A 19,972-nucleotide genomic window follows, 5' to 3' on the forward strand; every position below is an offset into this window, starting at 1 on the left:
CCCCTTTGGCCGCAAAACTCTAAATCTAGGCGTTGGCCTATAGCCGTGCGTGTCAACTGACTGGCACGCTAACTTCTGGAATTTGTATATTGCGACCTCCCTAACTCCCTTTCCCCATAGACTTCTCTGGGGCATGCTAAAAAAGCGCTGTCTTTTTATCGCTTTAACACTAATTAGAAACTATGCTAAAGCCGCATATATACTGTATATCTGTATAATTCTTCTAAAATTACCTTTCTTGAAAAAAAAATGCTGACCATGCTCATTAGCATAAATTAGCATAAATAATTAATTAATGATGCAGCATAAATCAGGAACTAAAGCTTCTAGGATTGATTTTAAATGACCATTGGTTTATACTTAGATTCTAGCACACTTTGAATAAGCATGGCCATGATATCCTCTTTATTTCTATATTTAATCTTTATTCTCAACTTTGATCAGAACCTTAAAAATACCGGCTGTGTCCATAATATACTGGCTGTGGCCACACTATGTAAAATATATATATATATATGAAACTAATACTATGATAGACAGATAGACAGATAGATATATAGATAGATAGGAATTTCAAGTATTTCTATTAAATAAAAATATTGAAACATATGAAAACTGATTAAAAATTATACTGCATCTATTAAAATATTTAGACAATCCACAAACCTACACAACGGAGCGCGCTAAGAAGATCCACTTGGTATGCTGTACGACGGCTCAATGGAGAGTGGGCGGGATCCAAATCCTTTTAGACAGAGGGCTACGGCTGCTAATCCTGGCGTGTCTGTTTCACACGCTGATAACGATAAAGATCCATGAATGATTCATAATCTTTCTTATCTCGCATCATCTTTCTGGATTTAAACTGCCATAACTCCTGCTTAAATGTGTTCATGTTCCTTTCAAATTGTATAGCATATTTTTTAAAATCAGAGTCTCTTTGGTGATTTTTAAGTTTGTCTTGAATATCCTTCAGTTCTATTAATAGATCTTTCCTTTGTTGTTTTTTATAATCTATAAGAAGATTAATCAAAGCAAATGAGCATGCATCTGAGATGTTATTCCATTTTATAATAAATTCTTGATCGTTAACCATAAAATAAGGGAATGATTTCTTTATCCTCAGTCCCCTAGGTATGCGTTTTTCTTGTGTATAGATCAAAAATGCTTTAATGTCCAAATCCAGTTTGATGTCTTTCTTACGTAGTGTGTCAATGTAAAAAAATAGGCTATCAAGAGTATGTACTATGCTTTCATATGTACCACAGGTATCATCCTCAAAATCTCCCAAGACAATATGATTGCTCGCTTTCTTGTTCCATTTTGCATATATTATCTGTATTATGTTAATATTTGGTACTATTGCACAATAGAATGCGTTAATTTTTGCTTTAAAATGTCCCAAGTTTTAATCATATACAGTATATAGCCCACCTCGTCTTCAGCCGTGAAAATATCAACCATATATTTTTTTAAATAGATGACCTTTTATTTGTATTTAATGGGGACGCCAGAGAAGCTGAACAGTTGTGTCAATATCTAAATGCTAATGAATGTGGTATAAAATTTACTAGTGAACATAGTACATCCAGCATTCATTTTTTAGATTTGACCATTACCACTGATGAGAACAATCACAGTATTAATACAACCATGTTTAGAAAGCCAACAGCAGGCAACACAATTCTTAAATAGGATTCTTGTCACCCTAGACATGTAGTCAAAGGAATCCCTAAGGGGGAACTAATTAGAACAAAAAGAAATTGTTCAACTGAGGGTGCCTATCAAATACAGGCAACTCAAGTGTTGCAAAGACTCAAAAACAGAGGTTATACCGAAGAAGTTTTATTAAAAGCTAAACATACTGAAGATAGTATCCCAAGAGAGGAACTATTAAAACATAAAAAGAGGACCAGCAAAAATAATGGGAATGATCCAAAACCAAAATGTATTACCAACTATAGCTTGGAATTTAATAAAATTTGTAACATTGTTAGAGATTCTATCCCCATTCTATACTCAGATCCCATCCTGAAAGAAATTATGAAAGATGGTTGTAGTTTTATACCCAAAAGAGGGAAGACTCTCTCAAATAAGCCCATGACTAATAGTTGTTGGCTACAGAGAAGAAAAGGCTTTTTTAAATGTAGAAGGCCGATATGCAGAACATGTAGCTTTGTTACTGAGGGAGACTTGGTGACCTCTTCTGTAACTCACAACAAACATAAAATTAATTTTACTATAAATTGATCAACTACACATGTAGTATATCTCCTCACTTGTAAACTTTGTTCCAAACAATATACTGGAAAAACTAAAAAACCTCTCAAAGAAAGGTTTTTAGAGCATCTGCTTAGTATTGAAGATGAAGAATCAGATACCCCTGTAGCCAGACATTTTAGAGATCTACACAGCTCAGATGTCAGTGCACTTACGGTACAAGGTATAGATTTTGTTCCCATATGGAGAAGGGGAGGTAATAGGGAAATGATCCTAGACAAAAGGGAAATCTTTTGGATCTTTACCATACAAACCAGTTACCCCTTAGGCATCAACAAAAGGAGTGATCTTGATTTATTTGTATAAACATAACATATTATTGTTCAGGTTGTCAAAAAAGCCTTAACTATAGTTGAATGTGATATACTATGTATTTATCGCTAATAACAGACTTCATAATGTATTTAATTTATGTTAAAATGTTACTTGCTGTATACAATAATCAAACAGAGATCTCTGTAAGAGTAAAATAGGAGTACTAGATAATAAAGATGGCGTATCCAGGTTGATAATTATAGTAATATCACTTTAAGAGATTTACTGTTTAAAATGCAGGTCTATGCAGGTGCACAGGTAAGCAGTGACCAAGTGCGCATGTGCACGAAATGCGTCTGCTCTGTGCACCTGCATTACAACCTGGATTTTATTATTGTCCACATTAGAACTATTTTCTGTTTTTACGTGTCCCAATAAACTTTTTGATTTTTTACATTTGGGCTAAGAGCGCCTTTTCTCTTCATGGATCTTTATTAAAATATTTGACTGGGAAGGGCTCAAAAGTGTAAATATAAATGTCTTTATATGTCTATATATATAAACTTTTTAAATAAAAGTAAATCATTATTAAACTTATATTTTTATTAAAAATGTATATAGAGTATCTGAGTATAATACTTAATTTTTCTATGTTTTACATGCATTTTGTGAAATGTTTAGGTCTCACGTCACGCTACTTGTTCTAACGCTATTTGGGCTTTTCTCAAGCACAACCCATAACTTTCAACTTGTAATATGAGAGATATTTAGCATAGCCATGATATCCATTGAAAGTATACGGTGTGCTGAAGCAATGACAGTTGCACTAAACCTTCTGTGGCAAATCTGTTTTCCCTTTGACTTGTAATATCAATTTTAGCACTAATTTTAGCGTGGTCCAGTGATATTTCTATCATTAGCATTCCACTTGTAATATGGGCCAATATATTAAGTAGACAAGTATTATACAGATATTTTTTTTACATTAAATAAGTAGTCTAAGGCAGGGGTCGCCAACCTTTTGGACCTCAGAGGCCAATAAACTCACAATTTTGAATCCCGTGGACCACTAACATTAATTTTTTTTAAAGGTACAGTTACCTCTATAATGTGTGTATGTGTATATATATATATATATATATATATATATATATAAATAAATATATATATATATATATATATATATATATACACACACACACATACTGTACATAACTAGTATAACCATAGCTAAGTTTACATTATGTATATATTTTGGAATTAACTAGCTGAATGACAGAACTGAGAGAATACATCCAAATGACAGATGAAGGGTGAGTGCCAACTTTTGAGCTGGAAATATAGAGGCAGAAAGTGAGAAAAAAAGAATTATGTTTAAAGGGACCACAAGACTTACCTCCCCAGTTAGGAATTATTCAAAACTACTTATGATCATGGACAGACATTGGAGTCATAAATTAAGTTTATATCAGAAAGCTCTCAATATGGATGTGAGCTAACCACGACTGATGTTACTGGCAATTACTATAATACTGGTGGGATATGGCTGATCTGCTGGATGGTAATTACTGGAATTCAGGTTGAAAGGCTTTGTGCGCGGGAAAAATATTAGAATGAAAAATAATTAATATTTAATAAAAAAAAAAAGATGGAGGAGAGGAAGACAAACAGTGATGTAAGTCCATCTGAAGGAATTAGGAAAACTACTACAAAGAGTCAGGTAAAGGGGAGAAAATAAATGAAATATAAGAGAGAATTTTTTTTAAAAGGTTCCACTATTTCAAGCCAAGACTGTACCAACCTCTGCTGGCTTTAGAATGGAAGCATTTTTCTCTCAGCAGTGCGCTGGGCGGGAGGAGTTAAAAATACAATCTAGCTACGCAAGTTACGCAGTACTACGCAACGTGCGTAGGGAGATTGTAATTCAACAACTCCTCCATCGGTTTTCAATGATGTCCAGCCAGGCACTGTAGGGATATGTAGTAATATAAGTAATGATGTAAATCGCTGAAGCACGAAGATGAGGGTGCGCTAAGCCAAAGTAGTGAACTTCTTCATGTAGTTCTGTGCTAAACTATTTATAATAATGGTTTACTTTAGGTATTACATTTTACAGCAGTATTTTTGATTGTGCTTGAGCACTTATCTCACCACTTGTAATACGAGCACATTAGGTGTGTTAATAGTTCACCCAGCACTATCCATTAGAAGTATAGGGCTAGATTTATTAAACCTCTACGGCTGCAAGTTCTCAAAAGAACTTGCTCGTCGTTATTTATCAAGCAGCGGTCACCAGACCGCCGCTTCCCTAACCTCTTCGCAACCTCTAATGTGGCGAAATTCAATTTCCTCGGTCTAGTCAGACCGAGGAGATTGACAGCTCCTGCCCGCACGCGATTGGCTTGCGCGGGCAGGAGGCGGGATTGCACGCGAGCGCAATATTGCGCTCGTGTGCAATGGTGATTACCTACAGGTAATTTTGCCCCGCCACAGGCGAGCTGAGGCGTACAGGGGCGCGTATACGCGCCCCTGTACGCCTCAGCTTTAATAAATCTAGCCCGTAGTGTATGTTAAAAAAAGATTTGTCCACGTTTAGATGTTTTGGTTGAAATATTTAACCACCCACTAATCTAGCCAATATATTTAAAGATGAAATATATATGCTGTATCCTGACCACTTTTTGGCTTGATAGTTTCACCTTTCTTGCTTCTCTACAAATTATGTATTGGTCTTAGAATCTCTGCTTTGTTATATCATTTGCTTTTTCTCCTATAGATGTGTTCCTGGTGTATAGCCCTGATGTGGGGGGATGTTTGGAGTCCCGTGATCCGGGAGTTCGTATGGTCCGGCCTTGTAACACAAGCTCCCCCACCCAGCAGTGGATATGGGTATCTCGCAGACGGCTTTTTAATTTGGGCTCTTTAAAATGCTTGTGGGTACCATCTCCTATCAATGGTTCCTCCTCTACCATCTCCACCTACTCATGTGATCATGAGAACTTTCATACCATCCGGCGGTGTGAATCTCAACTGGAGCAGCTTAGCAGTTTTCTTCTACCAAAGCCCAGAAATATCACTGGCCTGCAGCAGCCACCAACAAAGACAGCCAATCAATGGGTAATTTATGGAACCAACAAAAGCATCTGCTCAGCTTTATACCTAGGTAAGAATGATGTTCTATAGATTAACTGGTTGTAGTAAGTAAATACTGTCCAGTTTGTTTGTTGCAGCAAGTCACATTTATAGACCTATATATTGATCTAGTAAGTGTAAAATAAAACTAAACAAGGCCTGAATCACAATCAATCGGGAGTCACGTTTTCAGCTGTTTTTTGGGTTGAAAAGACTTTTCTATTCCATGTGCTCACAACAGCACAATTTTGCAAACAAGTTTTAATAAGCTTGAAAAAGTCTTATTTACACTATGGAGCTGAAAACTTCTAAGTGATCACAATACACTGTCGGAGACTGACAAACACTGTGGGCAACTTCAAGTGCCGCTTAAGGCTGTCCTACAAACTAGATAAATTTACGCTTATAGGACATTTTTGGCAGACTTGTTAGGCCTGTGGTTCTTATCTGCCCTCACAATCTATTTGTCTATTTTTCTATATTCTTGGTCCACTTTTCAACTACTTTTCAAGACCATTTTTGGCTTATCGAAGGGTTTTATTTGGCACCTGTTACACTTTTTCACACTTTGCACCAATGTTAAACACTCTGAAACGGTCTCTGGAGACATTCTAGAGGTTTGTTAACATACGTGGTATCAATTCATTAAACCTTCATTTAGGGCTGCAACAAATAATCAGTAAGATTGATCTTAAAAATAGTTCAATGAATTTCATTATTGATTAGGTGGTCTACGATTGGTTGGTCAGTTGCACAGCACCAGCTGATTCACTCCGATGATTGTGCAAAAAATTGTATTTATTTTCTATTCCATTAATCGGCTGATTATTACCAGATTAATCGTATAGAAAACAATATACCATTTTTTGCACAATACCATATGCAGGAGTTCATCGGAATGAAGCAACTGGTGCCGTGCAACTGACCAACTAATAGCAGACCACCTAATTAATAATGAGATTCATAAAAAAACTTTTTTATGATCAATTTTACTGATTAGTTGTTGCAGCCCTACATCCTTTCATCCATATTGGAGAGGCTGTACACAGTCAACATACTACACATTTACATACAATATAAATAGGCACGTATACATATGTAAATGTGATGACAATATGATATCATGTACAACTATGGGGATCTGCAGGAAAAGTCACTTCAGGACACCAACATTTACAAATGGCCTGAATGTATATTTCATTTCTGAATGTATTTCTCACTCTTAAAGGAGATTGAATAATCGCAGCTTTCAGAGTTAACAATTGCAATCCATTTCCATCCACACCACTGCTCACCCATCTAAAAACACAATTTTAATAACTTCTGTTCATGACATTAATGCCAGTGTGAGTGAGAAATTACATTCATATATGAAATATAAATTTATGCCATATATAGATGTTGTTGTCCTGAAGTGCCTATAGAAGTGTGTCCATCCTGACAAGACACACATGGCAGTCATATTGATACTGAGTGCTGAGGGTGTCTTGTGATTACAATATATTAATGTCACACATGTAAATGAGCTTTTCTTTCATGTAATTAGCAAGAGTCCATGAGCTAGTGACGTATGGGATATACATTCCTACCAGGAGGGGCAAAGTTTCCCAAACCTCAAAATGCCTATAAATACACCCCTCGCCACACCCACAAATCAGTTTTACAAACTTTGCCTCCTATGGAGGTGGTGAAGTAAGTTTGTGCTAGATTCTACGTTGATATGCGCTCCGCAGCAGGTTGGAGCCCGGTTTTCCTCTCAGCGTGCAGTGAATGTCAGAGGGATGTGAAGAGAGTATTGCCTATTTGAATTCAATGATCTCCTTCTACGGGGTCTATTTCATAGGTTCTCTGTTATCGGTCGTAGAGATTCATCTCTTACCTCCCTTTTCAGATCGACGATATACTCTTATATATACCATTACCTCTACTGATTCTCGTTTCAGTACTGGTTTGGCTTTCTACTACATGTAGATGAGTGTCCTGGGGTAAGTAAGTCTTATTTTTGTGACACTCTAAGCTATGGTTGGGCACTTTTATATAAAGTTCTAAATATTTGTGTTTAAACATTTATTTGCCTTGATTCAGGATGTTCAATATTCCTTATTTCAGACAGTCAGTTTCATTATTTGGGATAATGCATTTGAATAATCAATTTTTTTCTTACCTTAAAATTTGACTTTTTTTCCCTGTGGGCTCTTAGGCTCGCGGGGGCTGAAAATGCTTCATTTTATTGCGTCATTCTTGGCGCGGACTTTTTTGGCGCAAAGATTTTGTTTGTTATTTCCTGGCGTCATACGTGTCGCCGGAAGTTGCGTCATTTTTTGACGTTTTTGCGCCAAAAATGTTGGCGTTACCGGATGTGGCGTCATTTTTGGCGCTAAAAGCATTTAGGCGCCAAATAATGTGGGCGTCTTTTTTGGCGCCAAAAAATATGGGCGTCATTATTGTCTCCACATTATTTAAGTCTCATTGTTTATTTGCTTCTGGTTGCTAGAAGCTTGTTCACTGGAATTTTTTCCCATTCCTGAAACTGTCATTTAAGGAATTTGATCAATTTTGCTTTATATGTTGTTTTTTCTTTTACATATTGCAAGAAGTCTCAGATTGATCCTGAATCAGAAGATACTTCTGGAAAATCGCTGCCTGATGCTGGATCTACCAAAGTTAAGTGTATTTGCTGTAAACTTGTGGTATCTGTTCCTCCAGCTGTTTGTAATGAATGTCATGACAAACTTGTTAATGCAGATAATATTTCCTTTAGTAATGTTACATTACCTGTTGCTGTTCCATCAACATCTAATACTCAGAGTGTTCCTGTTAACATAAGAGATTTTGTTTCTAAATCCATTAAGAAGGCTATGTCTGTTATTCCTCCTTCTAGTAAACGTAAAAGGTTTTTTAAAACTTCTCATTTTTCAGATGAATTTTTAAATGAACATCATCATTCTGATTCTGATAATGATTCCTCTGGTTCAGAGGATTCTGTTTCAGAGGTTGATGCTGATAAATCTTCATATTTATTCAAAATGGAATTTATTCGTTCTTTAGTTAAAGAAGTCTTAATTGCATTAGAAATAGAGGATTCTAGTCCTCTTGATACTAAATCTAAACGTTTAAATAAGGTTTTTAAATCTCCTGTAGTTATTCCAGAAGTTTTTCCTGTCCCTGATGCTATTTCTGAAGTAATTTCCAGGGAATGGAATAATTTGGGTTATTCATTTACTCCTTCTAAAACGTTTTAAGCAATTATATCCTGTGCCATCTGACAGACAAAATCCCTAAAGTTGATGGGGCTATCTCTACTCTTGCTAAACGTACTACTATTCCTACGGCAGATAGTACTTCCTTTAAGGATCCTTTAGATAGGAAAATTGAATCCTTTCTAAGAAAAGCTTACTTATGTTCAGGTAATCTTCTTAGACCTGCTATATCTTTAGCGGATGTTGCTGCAGCCTCAACTTTTTGGTTGGAAGCTTTAGCGCAACAAGTAACAGATCATAATTCTCATAGCATTGTTAATCTTCTTCAACATGCTAATAATTTTATTTCTGATGCCATCTTTGATATCATTAGGGTTGATGTCAGGTATATGTCTCTAGCTATTTTAGCTAGAAGAGCTTTATGGCTTAAAACTTGGAATGCTGATATGTCTTCCAAGTCAACTTTGCTTTCCCTTTCTTTCCAGGGTAATAAATTATTTGGTTCACAGTTGGATTTTATTATTTCAACTGTTACTGGGGGGAAAGGAACTTTTTTACCACAGGATAAAAAATCTAAAGGTAAATTTAGGTCTACTAATCGTTTTCGTTCCTTTCGTCACAATAAGGAACAAAAGCCTGATCCTTCCCCTACAGGAGCGGTATCAGTTTGGAAACCATCTCCAGTCTGGAATAAATCCAAGCCTTTTAGAAAGCCAAAGCCAGCTCCCAAGTCAACATGAAGGTGCGGCCCTCATTCCAGCCCAGCTGGTAGGGGGCAAATTACGATTTTTCAAAGAAATTTGGATCAATTCGATTCACAATCTTTGGATTCAGAACATTGTTTCACAAGGGTACAGAATAGGCTTCAAGATAAGGCCTCCTGCAAGAAGATTTTTTCTTTCCCGTGTCCCAGTAAATCCAGTGAAGGCTCAATCATTTCTGAAATGTGTTTCAGATCTAGAGTTAGCTGGAGTAATTGTGCCAGTTCCAGTTCTGGAACAGGGGCTGGGGTTTTACTCAAATCTCTTTATTGTGCCAAAGAAGGAGAATTCCTTCAGACCAGTTCTGGATTTAAAAATATTGAATCATTATGTAAGGATACCGACATTCAAAATGGTAACTATAAGGACTATTCTGCCTTTTGTTCAGCAAGGGCATTATATGTCCACAATAGATTTACAGGATGCATATCTGCATATTCCGATTCATCCAGATCACTATCAGTTTCTGAGATTCTCTTTCCTAGACAAGCATTACCAGTTTGTGGCTCTGCCGTTTGGCCTAGCAACAGCTCCAAGGATTTTTACAAAGGTTCTCGGTGCCCTTCTGTCTGTAATCAGAGAACAGGGTATTGTGGTATTTCCTTATTTGGACGATATCTTGGTACTTGCTCAGTCTTCACATTTAGCAGAATCTCATACGAATCGACTTGTATTGTTTCTTCAAGAGCATGGTTGGAGGATCAATTTACCAAAAAGTTCATTGATTCCTCAGACAAGGGTAACCTTTTTAGGTTTCCAGATAGATTCAGTGTCCATGACTCTGTCTCTGACAGACAAGAGACGTCTAAAATTGGTTTCAGCTTGTCGAAACCTTCAGTCTCAATCATTCCCTTCGGTAGCCTTATGCATGGAAATTCTAGGTCTTATGACTGCTGCATCGGACGCGATCCCCTTTGCTCGTTTTCACATGCGACCTCTTCAGCTCTGTATGCTGAGCCAGTGGTGCAGGGATTATACAAAGATATCTCAATTAATATCTTTGAAACCGATTGTACGACACTCTCTGACGTGGTGGACAGACCACCATCGTTTAGTTCAGGGGGCTTCTTTTGTTCTTCCGACCTGGACTGTGATTTCAACAGATGCAAGTCTGACAATTTGGGGAGCTGTTTGGGGGTCTCTGACAGCACAAGGGGTTTGGGAATCTCAGGAGGTGAGATTACCAATCAACATTTTGGAATTCCGTGCAATTTTCAGAGCTCTTCAGTCATGGCCTCTTCTAAAGAGAGAGTCGTTCATTTGTTTTCAGACGGACAATGTCACAACCGTGGCATATGTCAATCATCAAGGAGGGACTCACAGTCCTCTGGCTATGAAAGAAGTATCTCGAATACTGGTATGGGCGGAATCCAGCTCCTGTCTAATTTCTGCGGTTCATATCCCAGGTATAGACAATTGGGAAGCGGATTATCTCAGTCGCCAAACGTTACATCCGGGCGAATGGTCTCTTCACCCAGAGGTATTTCTTCAGATTGTTCAAATGTGGGGACTTCCAGAAATAGATCTGATGGCTTCTCATCTAAACAAGAAACTTCCCAGGTATCTGTCCAGATCCAGGGATCCTCAGGCGGAGGCAGTGGATGCATTGTCACTTCCTTGGAAGTATCATCCTGCCTATATCTTTCCGCCTCTAGTTCTCCTTCCAAGAGTGATTTCCAAGATTCTAAAGGAGTGCTCGTTTGTTCTGCTGGTGGCTCCAGCATGGCCTCACAGGTTTTGGTATGCGGATCTTGTCCGGATGGCTACTTGCCAACCGTGGACTCTTCCATTAAGACCAGACCTTCTATCACAAGGTTTTTTTTTTCCATCAGGATCTCAAATCCTTAAATTTGAAGGTATGGAGAATGAACGCTTGATTCTCAGTCATAGAGGTTTCTCTGACTCAGTAATTAATACTATGTTACAGGCTCGTAAATCTGTATCTAGGAAGATATATTATCGAGTCTGGAAGATTTACATTTCTTGGTGTTTTTCTCATCATTTTTCTTGGCATTCTTTTAGAATTCCTAGAATTTTACAATTTCTTCAGGATGGTTTGGATAAAGGTTTGTCTGCAAGTTCCTTGAAAGGACAAATCTCTGCTCTTTCTGCTCTTTTCCACAGAAAGATTGCTAGTCTTCATTGTGATATTCATTGTTTTGTACAGGCTTTGGTTCGTATAAAACCTGTTATTAAGTCAATTTCTCCTCCTTGGAGTTTGAATTTGGTTCTGGGGGCTCTTCAAGCTCCTCCGTTTGAACCTATGCATTCGCTGGACATTAAATTACTTTCTTGGAAAGTTTTGTTTCTATTGGCCATCTCTTCTGCTAGAAGAGTTTCTGAATTATCTGCTCTTTCTTGTGAATCTCCTTTTCTGATTTTTCATCAGGATAAGGCGGTGTTGCGAAATTTTAAATTTTTACCTAAGGTTGTGAATTCTAACAACATTAGTAGAGAAATTGTGGTTCCTTCATTGTGTCCTAATCCTAAGAATTCTAAGGAAAGATCATTGCATTCTTTGGATGTAGTTAGAGCTTTGAAATATTATGTTGAAGCTACTAAAAATTTCCGAAAGACTTCTAGTCTATTTGTTATCTTTTCCGGTTCTAGGAAAGGTCAGAAGGCCTCTGCCATTTCTTTGGCGTCTTGGTTAAAGTCTTTGATTCATCATGCTTATGTCGAGTCGGGTAAAACTCCGCCTCAGAGGATTACAGCTCATTCTACTAGGTCAGTTTCTACTTCCTGGGCGTTTAGGAATGAAGCTTCGGTTGATCAGATTTGCTAAGCAGCAACTTGGTCTTCTTTGCATACTTTTACTAAATTCTACCATTTTGATGTGTTTTCTTCTTCTGAAGCAGTTTTTGGTAGAAAAGTACTTCAGGCAGCTGTTTCAGTTTGATTCTTCTGCTTATAATTTCAGTTTTTTTCATTATAAGATTTAAACTTTGTTTTGGGTGTGGATTATTTTCAGCGGAATTGGCTGTCTTTATTTTATCCCTCCCTCTCTAGTGACTCTTGCGTGGAAGATCCACATCTTGGGTAGTCATTATCCCATACGTCACTAGCTCATGGACTCTTGCTAATTACATGAAAGAAAACATAATTTATGTAAGAACTTACCTGATAAATTCATTTCTTTCATATTAGCAAGAGTCCATGAGGGCCACCCTTTTTGTGGTGGTTATAATTTTTTTGTATAAAGCACAATTATTCCAATTCCTTATTTTTTTATGCTTTCACACTTTTTTCTTATCACCCCACTTCTTGGCTATGCGTTAAACTGATTTGTGGGTGTGGTGAGGGGTGTATTTATAGGCATTTTGAGGTTTGGGAAACTTTGCCCCTCCTGGTAGGAATGTATATCCCATACGTCACTAGCTCATGGACTCTTGCTAATATGAAATAAATGAATTTATCAGGTAAGTTCTTACATAAATTATGTTTTTCCTTTCAGAGTGAACAAAGTAGGTATGAATAAATTATTGTATGTGTCATTTTCAGGAGCTTTTTGGTTGAAAACGCATTTGCAGTGGCAGGTTTTTAACAACTGATATTACATTGTGATCACACGAGAAACTCGGCTCCAAATTCAGCTGAAATAAAAACATTTCGGGAACGATAGCCGATAAATTGTGATCAAACCCTAAGGGGCCGAATTATCAATGTGCAGACGGACATGATCCGCTGCAGTGATCATGTCCGCCGCACATTGATAAATGCCGACGAAATGTTTGTGCAATGCCGCCCCCTGCAGATTCAGGGGTGTCAATCAACCGATCGTATCCGATCGGGCAGCTTGCTGTCCACGGCCTCAGAGGTGGCCAAGTTAAGGAGCAGTGGTCTTAAGACAGCTGCTTCTTAACTCCTGTTTCCGGCCAGCCTGAAGGCTCGCATGGAAACAGATGCATTGGGGCCGATTGACGGCTTGATAAATCGGCCCCTATATCTTAATCATTTTCTAATATATTCAAACTCTCTGTTTTTTCCCAATCATTTTTTCTGTCTCTGTGCTCTTTCTGGCATAGTTTCTGTGTACCCCATCACCTTACTCAAACTCCATGCCCTGTCTTTTTTTGTGTGCCCCAGCAAAACTAAATATGACAGCTATAGCCCTATATTACCTTATCTGAAGCAGCATAGTTTGACCCTTTAGCTCTATGTTGTTCACATGACAGCACCACAAGTTTAGAGGAGGGAGGAACAAACACATGATGAAGCCCACAACTAATGACATATGCATGTTTCTTATGGACCTCTGATGCTCCTAAGGTGTATTAGTGTGTCATCTGCATATAGAGGGTTTAATGCAGTTTTTGAACTGGTTATAGTGTTTGTGATGACTATTGTGGAAATCCATTTTATTTTAATTGCTTCTGATTTTATCTTGTCTCAGTTCATGCACTTAAAGGGACAGTTTACTCAAAAAAATTCTCCCCTTCATTTGTTCCCATTGATCCACTTTACCTACTGGAGTGTATTAAATTGTTTACAAGTATTTCCATTACCCTTATATTGGCATTTGAAATAGCTTATTTAGCCTGTGGTATCCCCACCCATCCTGAAAGATTTTGGCCTCAAGGCCAAGCTGTGGTAACACAGTCAGTAGAAGAAATTACACTACCAGTGGGTTATAGAAGAGATAAGGTAATAAAATGTTAATTTTCCATTGTTCTCTCCCAGTATTGGTGATTGGTTTATGGACAGATATAAGATAAAGAAGCACGTATATGTACACAATGTGATAAAGTAATGAGATCTGATTATACCTACAAGCTCAACCCATTTTATTTGGTGTGCAATACTTTTAAGGCTTTATGACACTGTGGTGAAATTTTGGTGAATTTTGAACATTTCCTTCATACTTTTGCGTATATTCAGTAAAAAAGTGTGTTCAGTTTAAAATTTAAAGAGACAGTAACGGTTTTATTTTAAAACGTTTTTTGTGCTTTGTTACCAAGTTTATGCCTATTAACATGTCTGAACTATCAGATAGACGATGTTCTGTATGTTCGGAAGCCAAGGTTCCTATCCATTTAAATATATGTGATAAATGTGACAAACAAAGTAGGGACAATGATACCACTGATAATAATGTTGCCCAAAACGATTCCTTAAGTGAGGGGAGTAAGCATGGTACTGCATCATCCCCTTCTATGTCTACACCAGTCTTGCCCACTCAGGAGGCCCCTAGTACATCTAGTGCCCCAATCCTCCTTACTATGCAACAATTAACGGCTGTAATGGATAATTCTATTAAAAACATTTTAGCCAAAATGCCCACTTATCAGCGAAAGCGCGACTGCTCTGTTTTAGATACTGAAGAGCATGAGGACGCTGCTGATAATGGTTCTGACATGCCCTTACACCAGTCTGAAGGGGCTAGGGAGGTTTTGTCTGAGGGAGAAATTTTAGATTCAGGAAAAATTTCTCAACAAGCTGAACCTGATGTTATTACATTTAAATTTAAATTGGAACATCTCCGTGCTCTGCTTAAGGAGGTGTTATCTACTCTGGATTATTGTGACAATTTGGTCATTCCAGAGAAATTATGTAAAATGGACAGGTTCCTAGAGGTCCCGGTGCCCCCCGAAGCTTTTCCTATACCCAAGCGGGTGGCGGACATTGTAAATAAAGAATGGGAAAGGCCCGGCATACCTTTTGTCCCTCCCCCTATATTTAAGAAATTATTTCCTATGGTCGACCCCAGGAAGGACTTATGGCAGACAGTCCCCAAGGTCGAGGGGGCGGTTTCTACTCTAAACAAACGCACCACTATCCCTATAGAAGATAGTTGTGCTTTTAAAGATCCTATGGACAAAAAATTAGAAGGTTTGCTTAAAAAGATGTTTGTTCAGCAAGGTTACCTTCTACAACCAATTTCATGCATTGTTCCTGTCACTACAGCAGCGTGTTTCTGGTTCGAGGAACTAGAAAAGTCGCTCAATCAAGCATCCTCTTATGAGGAGGTTATGGGCAGAGTTCAAGCACTTAAGTTGGCTAACTCTTTTACCTTAGACGCCACTTTGCAATTAGCTAGATTAGCGGCGAAAAATTCAGGGTTTGCTATTGTGGCGCGCAGAGCGCTTTGGCTAAAGTCTTGGTCAGCGGATGCGTCCTCCAAGAACAAATTGCTTAACATACCTTTCAAGGGGAAAACGCTGTTTGGCCCTGACTTGAAAGAGATTATTTCAGATATCACTGGGGGTAAGGGCCACGCCCTTCCTCAGGATAGGTCTTTTAAGGCTAAAAATAAACCAAATTTTCGTCCCTTTCGCAGAAACGGACCAGCCTCAAGTTCTACATCCTCTAAGCAAGAGGGTAATACTTCTCAAACCAAGCCAGCCTGGAGGCCAATGCAAGGCTGGAACAAAGGTAAGCAGGCCAAGAAACCTGCCACTGCTACCAAGACAGCATGAGATGTTGGCCCCCGATCCGGGACCGGATCTGGTGGGGGGCAGACTTTCTCTCTTCGCTCAGGCTTGGGCAAGAGATGTTCTGGATCCTTGGGCGCTAGAAATAGTCTCCCAAGGTTATCTTCTGGAATTCAAGGAGCTACCCCCAAGGGGAAGGTTCCACAGGTCTCAATTGTCTTCAGACCACATAAAAAGACAGGCATTCTTACATTGTGTAGAAGACCTGTTAAAAATGGGAGTGATTCATCCTGTTCCATTAGGAGAACAAGGGATGGGATTCTACTCCAATCTGTTCATAGTTCCCAAAAAAGAGGGAACATTCAGACCAATCTTAGATCTCAAGATCCTAAACAAATTTCTCAAGGTTCCATCGTTCAAAATGGAAACCATTCGGACAATTCTTCCTACCATCCAGGAAGGTCAATTCATGACCACTGTGGATTTAAAGGATGCGTATCTACATATTCCTATCCACAAGGAACATCATCGGTTTCTAAGGTTCGCCTTTCTGGACAAGCATTACCAGTTTGTGGCACTTCCATTCGGATTAGCCACTGCTCCAAGAATTTTCACAAAGGTACTAGGGTCCCTTCTAGCGGTGCTAAGACCAAGGGGCATTGCAGTAGTACCTTACTTGGACGACATACTGATTCAAGCGTCGTCTCTACCACAAGCAAAGGCTCATACGGACATTGTCCTGGCCTTTCTCAGATCTCACGGGTGGAAAGTGAACGTAGAAAAAAGTTCTCTATCTCCGTCAACAAGAGTTCCCTTCTTGGGAACAATAATAGACTCCTTAGAAATGAGGATTTTTCTGACAGAGGCCAGAAAATCAAAACTTCTAAGCTCTTGTCAAGTACTTCATTCTGTTCTTCTTCCTTCCATAGCGCAGTGCATGGAAGTAATAGGTTTGATGGTCGCGGCAATGGACATAGTTCCTTTTGCGCGAATTCATCTAAGACCATTACAACTGTGCATGCTCAGTCAGTGGAATGGGGATTATACAGACTTGTCTCCGACGATACAAGTAGATCAGAGGACCAGAGATTCACTCCGTTGGTGGCTGACCCTGGACAACCTGTCACAAGGGATGAGCTTCCGCAGACCAGAGTGGGTCATTGTCACGACCAACGCCAGTCTGGTGGGCTGGGGCGCGGTCTGGGAACCCCTGAAAGCTCAGGGTCTTTGGTCTCGGGAAGAATCTCTTCTCCCGATAAATATTCTGGAACTGAGAGCGATATTCAATGCTCTCAAGGCTTGGCCTCAGCTAGCAAAGGCCAAATTCATACGGTTTCAATCAGACAACATGACGACTGTTGCGTATATCAACCATCAGGGGGGAACAAGGAGTTCCCTGGCGATGGAAGAAGTGACCAAAATAATTCAATGGGCGGAGACTCACTCCTGCCACTTGTCTGCAATCCACATCCCAGGAGTGGAAAATTGGGAAGCGGATTTTCTGAGTCGTCAGACATTTCATCCGGGGGAGTGGGAACTCCATCCGGAAATCTTTGCCCAAATAATTCAATTGTGGGGCATTCCAGACATGGATCTGATGGCGTCTCGTCAGAACTTCAAGGTTCCTTGCTACGGGTCCAGATCCAGGGATCCCAAGGCGACTCTAGTGGATGCACTAGTAGCACCTTGGAGCTTCAACCTAGCTTATGTGTTCCCACCGTTTCCTCTCATTCCCAGGCTGGTAGCCAGGATCAAACAGGAGAGGGTATCGGTGATCTTGATAGCTCCTGCGTGGCCACGCAGGACTTGGTATGCAGATCTGGTGAATATGTCATCGGCTCTACCGTGGAAGCTACCTTTGAGACAGGACCTTCTTATTCAAGGTCCGTTCGAACATCCGAATCTGGCCTCACTCCAACTGACTGCTTGGAGATTGAACGCTTGATTTTATCAAAACGAGGGTTCTCAGATTCTGTCATTGATACTCTTGTTCAGGCTAGAAAGCCTGTAACTAGAAAAATCTACCATAAAATATGGAAAAAATATATCTGTTGGTGTGAATCTAAAGGATTCCCATGGAACAAGATAAAAATTCCTAAGATTCTATCCTTTCTTCAAGAAGGTTTGGAGAAAGGATTATCTGCAAGTTCTTTGAAGGGACAGATTTCTGCTTTATCTGTTTTACTTCACAAAAAGCTGGCGGCTGTGCCAGATGTTCAAGCTTTTGTTCAGGCTCTGGTTAGAATCAAGCCTGTTTACAAACCTTTGACTCCTCCTTGGAGTCTCAATTTAGTTCTTTCAGTTCTTCAGGGGGTTCCGTTTGAACCCCTACATTCCGTTGATATCAAGTTATTATCTTGGAAAGTTTTGTTTTTGGTTGCAATTTCTTCTGCTAGAAGAGTTTCAGAGTTATCTGCTCTGCAGTGTTCTCCTCCTTATCTGGTGTTCCATGCAGATAAGGTGGTTTTGCGTACTAAACCTGGTTTTCTTCCGAAAGTTGTTTCTAACAAAAATATTAACCAGGAGATAGTCGTGCCTTCTTTGTGTCCGAATCCAGTTTCAAAGAAGGAACGTTTGTTGCACAATTTGGATGTAGTTCGTGCTCTAAAATTCTATTTAGAGGCTACAAAGGATTTCAGACAAACATCTTCCTTGTTTGTTGTTTATTCTGGTAAAAGGAGAGGTCAAAAGGCAACTTCTACCTCTCTCTCTTTTTGGCTTAAAAGCATCATCAGATTGGCTTATGAGACTGCCGGACGGCAGCCTCCTGAAAGAATCACAGCTCATTCCACTAGGGCCGTGGCTTCCACATGGGCCTTCAAGAACGAGGCTTCTGTTGATCAGATATGTAAGGCAGCGACTTGGTCTTCACTGCACACTTTTACCAAATTTTACAAATTTGATACTTTTGCTTCTTCTGAGGCTATTTTTGGGAGAAAGGTTTTGCAAGCCGTGGTGCCTTCCATCTAGGTGACCTGATTTGCTCCCTCCCATCATCCGTGTCCTAAAGCTTTGGTATTGGTTCCCACAAGTAAGGATGACGCCGTGGACCGGACACACCTATGTTGGAGAAAACAGAATTTATGTTTACCTGATAAATTACTTTCTCCAACGGTGTGTCCGGTCCACGGCCCGCCCTGGTTTTTTAATCAGGTCTGATGATTTATTTTCTCTAACTACAGTCACCACGGTATCATATGATTTCTCCTATGCAAATATTCCTCCTTTACGTCGGTCGAATGACTGGGGAAGGCGGAGCCTAGGAGGGATCATGTGACCAGCTTTGCTGGGCTCTTTGCCATTTCCTGTTGGGGAAGAGAATATCCCACAAGTAAGGATGACGCCGTGGACCGGACACACCGTTGGAGAAAGTAATTTATCAGGTAAACATAAATTCTGTTTTCCTATACACAAATAAGCCTTAAAAAAGCAAATCTCATACATTTTATACTCTGCAGCTGGTAAAAAAAAAAGTAATTGGAAACACATTAAGGGAAAATCAATTTCTTTCATGTAATTAGCAAGAGTCCATGAGCTAGTGACGTATGGGATATACATTCCTACCAGGAGGGGCAAAGTTTCCCAAACCTCAAAATGCCTATAAATACACCCCTCACCACACCCACAATTCAGTTTTACAAACTTTGCCTCCCATGGAGGTGGTGAAGTAAGTTTGTGCTAGATTCTACATTGATATGCGCTTCGCAGCAGGCTGGAGCCCGGTTTTCCTCTCAGAGTGCAGTGAATGTCAGAGGGATGTGAAGAGAGTATTGCCTATTTGAATACAATGGTCTTCCTCTAGGGGATCTATTTGATAGGTTCTCTGTTATTGGTCCCTTTTCAGATCGACAATACACTCTTATATACCATTATATGTTACCAAAAAACAAAGCGCAAAAAAAGAGGATTCAAGTGTAGTTATAAGGCACCAGATATAGCACAATATATATGGATCTACTCACCAGATTTATGA

At 39.2% G+C, this 19,972-nt stretch overlaps 1 protein-coding gene across 1 annotated transcript in view; it reads left to right on the forward strand.

Moving 5' to 3' along the window:
• LOC128663866 (C-type mannose receptor 2) overlaps positions 1 to 19,972 on the forward strand; it is a 347,089-nt gene that overhangs the window by 49,516 nt on the left and 277,601 nt on the right. The window contains exon 2 of the mRNA XM_053718428.1: positions 5,312 to 5,698. Within this exon, the coding sequence (XP_053574403.1) occupies positions 5,312 to 5,698 (387 nt within the window). The remainder of the gene's footprint in view (positions 1 to 5,311; positions 5,699 to 19,972) is intronic.

This window comes from Bombina bombina, chromosome 1, assembly GCF_027579735.1.
Source record: "Bombina bombina isolate aBomBom1 chromosome 1, aBomBom1.pri, whole genome shotgun sequence".
NCBI lineage: Eukaryota > Metazoa > Chordata > Amphibia > Anura > Bombinatoridae > Bombina > Bombina bombina.